The 6,263-nt window shown below is 46.2% G+C and overlaps 1 protein-coding gene across 1 annotated transcript; it reads right to left on the bottom strand.

Moving 5' to 3' along the window:
* Window positions 1-1,541: 1,541 nt before the first annotated feature.
* Window positions 1,542-5,117, bottom strand: LOC102438108 (sorting nexin-19-like; the record flags this gene model as incomplete). Its single annotated transcript, XM_006109415.3, has 3 exons — window positions 1,542-2,848; window positions 4,103-4,190; window positions 4,933-5,117. Coding segments are annotated over 3 exons (406 nt in total), but the record flags the coding sequence as incomplete, so codon positions are not given.
* Between the last annotated feature and the right edge of the window lie 1,146 nt (window positions 5,118-6,263).

The following is a 6,263-nucleotide window of genomic DNA, read 5'->3' as shown; positions in this document are numbered from 1 at the left end:
TACATTTTCCTAGTCGTTTCAGTCCACAGCATTCTAACTCCTATCGCCAGGGGCCATGTTTACACATATTTTTACTCCACCCAGGACCTAACAACTGTCGTTGGGTGCGATGAGGTAGTTGGAAAATGAATGGGCTGGGTAGGGAAAAAAAAGGATAAAAAATGTTCTGGCTTAGTGCAGGCCCAATTCTTCACTGGCTTTTATCACTCTCAGCTGGAAGTATATTCTCCTGAAACCTGTGGCTCTCTCCCAAATGCCAATCAATCTCCCTCGTTGTCTGAACTTGTTACCCAAGTAACAAGTTGGCAGGCTGTTTCAAGGCCAGATGGGTTTTGATGATTTCTTTGGCGATATCCATGATTTCCCCTCTGGGTAGAAGGAGGGTATGAGGACAGCTTATCTTTTTGGGGCAGAGGAAGTATAGGTGGGGTCTCTTATATAACATGAAATATATGGAAGTTTTCTTTGGGTTGGAAGTGCCAAAAGATTCCATAGAATTTACAGCCACAGGGTTTTTCTGGTGTGTCAGCTTCTGTACTGGCTTTGTCGCACTTCTGAGCCAGGACTAGTAACAGAGATTCGAAGCAATGTAGATTCAAAACGAAATACATATCAGGGTCAAGTATGGGGAGACGGTAACAGAAACGAGGGCTCCCAGCTGTCACGAAGAGCACCTTGGTCCTAGAGCAGGGGTCCTCAAACTTTTTAAACAGGGGGGCCAGTTCACTGTCCCTCAGACCGTTGGAGGGTCGGACTATAGTTTAAAAAAAAACTATGAACAAATTCCTATGCACACTGCACATATCTTATTTTGAAGTAAAAAAACAAAACAGGAACAAATACAATATCTATATTTGCATGTGGCCCGCGGGCCGTAGTTTGAGGACCCCTGTCCTAGAGGAAAGAGGTGAAGGACCAGCTCCAGGAAGTCAGCCGGACTCGCTGCAGTGCCACGCCCTCCTAGTGCTCACCAAAGACAGACCCGCCTGTGAGGGTCTCACGTAACTCTGAAGCCACTGAAATCACTGTAATGATCAACTGTTAAGGCTAGAGGGCTCCAGGAGACACCATCTCACTTATCTCCTTGCCTGTAGGCAGTAACATACCTGAAGCCTTTCAATTATAGTAGCACAAGTTTTATGTTTAAAAGCCTGGAGCGGGGGTGGAAGGAGTAAAAAGATTTCACAACTTTCCCATAAACCATTGTGTGCACATCACCTACTTCAGAGTTGAATAGAATCTTGACTCTTGTTCTTGACCTACCCATTCTCATCAGTCTAACCCCAAGACCTGCCCCCAAATGGGAGGATCCATAATTCAGGGAAAGCAGGGCTCTAGCAGGCCGGTACTGAAGAATGAAGGGTGAGCAAAGGTCTCAGTGACACCCTTCCAACGTTTTTGTCGGCTACTCATCTGCATTTAATGTGCACCGCTTTCCTTGTGACCCCTCTGCCCCCTTCTCTACCAACACGTTTTCCTAATTGTTCCATTTTTATTTTTAATGATTTGAGAGAGGAGAGACAGAATGAGAGAAAGATCGATTTGTTGTTTCACTTATTTACACATTCATTGGTTGATTCATGTGTGTGCTCTGACGGGCTTGAAAACGCAACCTTGGTGTACCGGGATGATGCTCTAAACAACTGAGGTACCTGGCCATGGCCTAATTGTTCCATGTTTCTAAAGACACTGCAGCCTGACACAGCCCCTTTGCCGTCATCACTGGTGTTCTTAAAACCTAACTAGGTCCTTAGGAACAGGAAGTGAACATCTTTCTGTGGGCAATCAGTTCCCTGTAGGTTTGCTAACATTACTGGTTCTGATGCAAAGTTCCCTGTGAGACTTGTGAGGAGAACCTGCCCTTTCCTGGGGTTCCTACTCTCTGGACATTCCCAGCCCTGGAGCCAGGGTTTCCCTTTGGAAGCACTGAGCTGAATATGCAAATTGCCATGCGATTTTGTGGAAGGAAGAGAGACAGGTCACAAAGGCCCAAACTCAACTGCTCCTGGGGAGGAGACTAGGAGGAAATATAATCAACAAAATCTGTGACCCAACTTTCTTTCAGGAAAGGGTGTGTAGGGTGGGCTGGCAGTCTGTTCTGAAGTCTTCATAGGAGAAGTATACCCACCCAGGGAAGCAGCCTTCAATGACACCCTCCATAGGGCTGATGTGCTGGAAAACAGCCAATCAGCAAGCAGTCCCTTGAGAAATGCTTGCCCTCCCTCCTCTAGAATTGTTGGGAAACTAGGGGTCTGGCTTTCCAGAACGGTCCCGACTGAACTTCCAGTTTCCTGGTGGGAACAGAGAGCTCAGAAGATTATATTCGCCTCCAAAGAAATCTATTTTTTGTTTGTTTGTTTATATAGATTTGTATGTTGGTGGATTTGGTACATGTCTGCACAGGGCCAGGCTTCCGGCAAACAATCTTATGGAGGAGGGCAAAAAGGGCTCACAGATTCCTTATTCAAAGGAAACAGAATCTACCCACCAGCAATGCCCCAAACACCACAAAAAACGTATGACACTTGGACATGCATACAATTGGTACATATATCCCTCCATCACTTGCTACAGATGGAGTAGAACTAAGGGAAAGCTGTGCTAGTGAGCCCCATGTCTTCTGAGCCACAGCCCAGAGGGCAAGGCCTCCTACTGGTCCCTGGTGGCAGAGTGACCCTCCTTCCCAACCTTCGAAGAATGGGTAATGACCGATGGCTACGGGGAGACACCCATCCTCTTGGGGTTGTCGGGGGTATCTGAGGCAGAGGTGCTTATGGTAGACTCCTCAACGGAGGCACTGAGATCCAAGAATTCCAGGATGATGTCCCAGAGGCAGTAAATCAAATGCCTGAAACAAATGGACAAAACAACTTAGAGCAGTGGTTCTCAACCTTCCTAATGCCGCGACCCTTTAATACAGTTCCTCATGTTGTGGTGACCCCCAATTTCATTGTTATAAATTGAACATAATTAAAGCATAGTGATTAATCACAAAAACAATATGTAATTATATGTGTGTTTTCCGATGGTCTTAGGCGACCCCTGTGAAAGGGTCGTTCGACCCCCAAAGGGGTCTCGACCCACAGGTTGAGAACGGCTGACTTAGAGGAAGGGCTGGCTCTGTCAGGAGACACCAGGTCTTATTTATGACACTTATTTGCCCTCCCCTCACCCCCATTACTGATATCCTGAGTGGACTCTAAACTTCAATAGCTGGACCAATCCTCTGCCATGGGACAAATTTGTTGAACTAAAAAAGGCTGTGGCCTCAGTAAAGATAGAAACAGAATTTGAGACTCGATTTTAGGAAATTCCATACTTATTTACGTAGCTAAGTTAGCATGGCAGCACTGTTTCTGTGAGGGAGGGACAGCAACTTTCTAAGAATTTCAGAGCCACTGAATACTGCTGTTTCTCATAACTCATTCACTACAGAGTCACTGGTCACCTTACTGGCAATGAGGCAAAGGCCAGGGCCCTGAGGAATGGGACTTGGTAAATGCTCTCTCCTTCAGGACAGGGTTTGAGAGAGATGGGAATACTTGATACTTTTCAGAAGCATTCTATCCCAAGGCACCAGCCGGGAAATACCTACCTCTTTTGAATTATTCTAGAGTATTCACCCAGTTTTTCTGGTTGCTTTACCAAAGCCCAATCTCATTATCTGATCTACTTCATAGTAAACAAAAACTATTCCTGATCCTAACAGTAATCATAGCTTTGCAGTGAGGCCAAGAACCCGTGGCTGACAATCATTATACGGCCTGCAATGACCAGACCAGGGGATGCTCTTAGTGTTCACGGGTGGCAGAAAGAACCATCAAACACACTGAACAGGCTGGAGGGTGACCAGGCGTTTTTAGTAGCTCATGGGGGGCCTTCCGAATGCAGACACAGAGGCTGGTCCAGCACTAGCTCACTACACAGGACAACCTGCTCAGGAGCCGGCAGCGTGGGCTTTACTTAGTGTGTGTGGACTTGGACATTAGTCTGCAGTCAGGCCGAGGGCAAGGAGAGACTGAGACCCCCTCTTAGCGTGGGCACCTCTGAGACCAGAGATGGCTTCAGTTATGCTGAAGCTGGGGCACACTTTTCAGCCTACCTGTTGATGAGGGGTTGCTGCAGTGACTCCAAGACTAGACTCCAGCTCAGCTGGCATTTGTCCACCCCAAGGATCTGCACTACAGTATCTAAAGAAGAAAACACAGATACGGCTTTAGTGTAACAGTAACATCTTCTCATTATATCTTGTACCTCTAGCCACTTGGCGGGGGGGAGAGAAAAGCAAGGTCAGATAAACCCACTATCTTTATTCAAATGGTGATTTCTGGCATACCACTCAACTACATAGCCAAACTAAAAATCCTCAGAAAACAGAAAAGCTAAGGAAAAAATATTTATGTAAAATATGCTTTTATTGCCCAGCTGGCATGGTTCAGTGGTTGAGCATTGACCTATGAACTAGGATGTCACAGTTCGATTCCTGGTCAGGGCACATGCCCAGGTTGCGGGCTCAATCCCCAGTGTAGCATGTGCAGGAGGCAGTCCATCAGTGATTCTCTCTCATCATTGATGTTTCTATCTCTCCCTTCCTCTCTCTGAAATCAATAAAAGCATATTTTACTTTATTTTTAAATATGTATTTTTATTAACCTGCACAGTTATTACTCCGATAGCTACGGGATTCGCATCGACTGCTTCTGGTGTGGTCACAGTGATCCTTTCCATCCCCACAGCATCACTTGGGTGAGGAGTAAAAGAATTGCAGCCCTGATCATGTTCCTATTAGCCTGAGACTTGGTGGGTCAACAGGTTTTGAGTCTGGCCATATTTAAGGTCCTTTGAAAAATGGGGAAGCGTGTGGGATAACGGTAGCAAAGCTTGATTGGAAGGGAACAGTTATTAGGATAGTCAATCTCGTTGTCCAATTACCTGGCAGGATTCCCATAAGGCTCTGCAAAGCCTGTTTCTCAGCTGCCACCTTCTGCTCCTGGGTCCTTACAGGCCGTGGGTACTTAGGCAAAACCCCACCCGGCCAGATGGACTCGCGGAGAAGTCGGAGGTACCGCACCCAGCACTGTGGACATGTTAGATTAGCTACCTGCACCTCTAGCCACCTGAGGAGGAAGAGAAGAGAAAGGTCAGATAAACCTGAAGGAAAGGGCGTAGCAGGTATCAATTTTGTGACAATCAGAATAGGGCAAAGCAAAGTTAGCACCAACTCTCCCAAATGAAACCAAGCCAATGCAACAACTTGGCTCACGGAATTTGAAGATAATAATAATGATGACATTATTTACTGAGTCTCTACTATGAGCCACACCTCAACGGGGTTTCACAGAACACAACCAAGGACCCCTGTCTCTGGGCCAGGCTGCACCGCTCCAACTCAGTTCTAGTGCAGAGCATTGTAACTTCTCAGTAACGAGCACACATAGGCTTTATAGTTATGGCTTACATGGCTTTACACAGACCCCTCGCCCTTGCGACCTTGTGCACACCCAGTTGGTCTTCAAGCCCCATGACCTGTCGTGGGACATCTGCCCTTTGCTCATAATATTCTCTCGCCGACAAGCCCCTCTCCTCCCCAGTGGCAAGTCCACTCCTCTGGCAAGACCTGTTTAAATGTCTCCCCTCCACAAAATCCTTGACCACTCCAGATAGAGTGCTTTCCCTCCCTTAGACCTCCACCAGCACTTAGTTCTGCACAGGGTTGAAACTAATAATTTACTTTGGAATAGAGATTATTTTCTCATGTGTTTACAGCTTTACTTTTCCAATGAAATTATAAGCACCACAAGAGTTCTATGTTTTATACATGTAAAATATTTCCAACTGTGCTCAAGAAATGTTGGTTGATGGTGTAATTGTTCTTATAATGTTCTTAAAATTCCCCTCTTTGTCTAAATATCAAAAATCAGTAACTCTGAGGGGCAGATATACCAAGTCTGAAGTTCTTGCAAGGCACTCCCACCTTGTTCTTTGTCCCTGCATTTTTTTCAGAGCAGTGTGGTCACTAGCTGAAGTTCAGGACCTCAGTATGTATGGTTGAGACTGGCATGGCTATGATTGTAATGGATGGACCATCAACCACTGCTACTTATGCACGAAGGCTGTTTGCTACAGCACCACATGGCAGCCCATGCCACCGCTCCTATACCCAAGTTACTGTCGCCTATCCAAGAGCAGAGGAGGCTTCCAAGGCAAACTTTATTTAACCTCCACTCTACCAGACAGTCTGCATTCCGCTCAAGCTAGGCATT

Source organism: Myotis lucifugus, unplaced genomic scaffold (genome assembly GCF_000147115.1).
Source record: "Myotis lucifugus unplaced genomic scaffold, Myoluc2.0 scaffold_9539, whole genome shotgun sequence".
In the NCBI taxonomy this organism is placed as follows: Eukaryota; Metazoa; Chordata; class Mammalia; order Chiroptera; family Vespertilionidae; genus Myotis; species Myotis lucifugus.
Note: the sequence above shows the minus strand (reverse complement) of the source record. Positions and strands in the feature narration are given on the sequence as shown.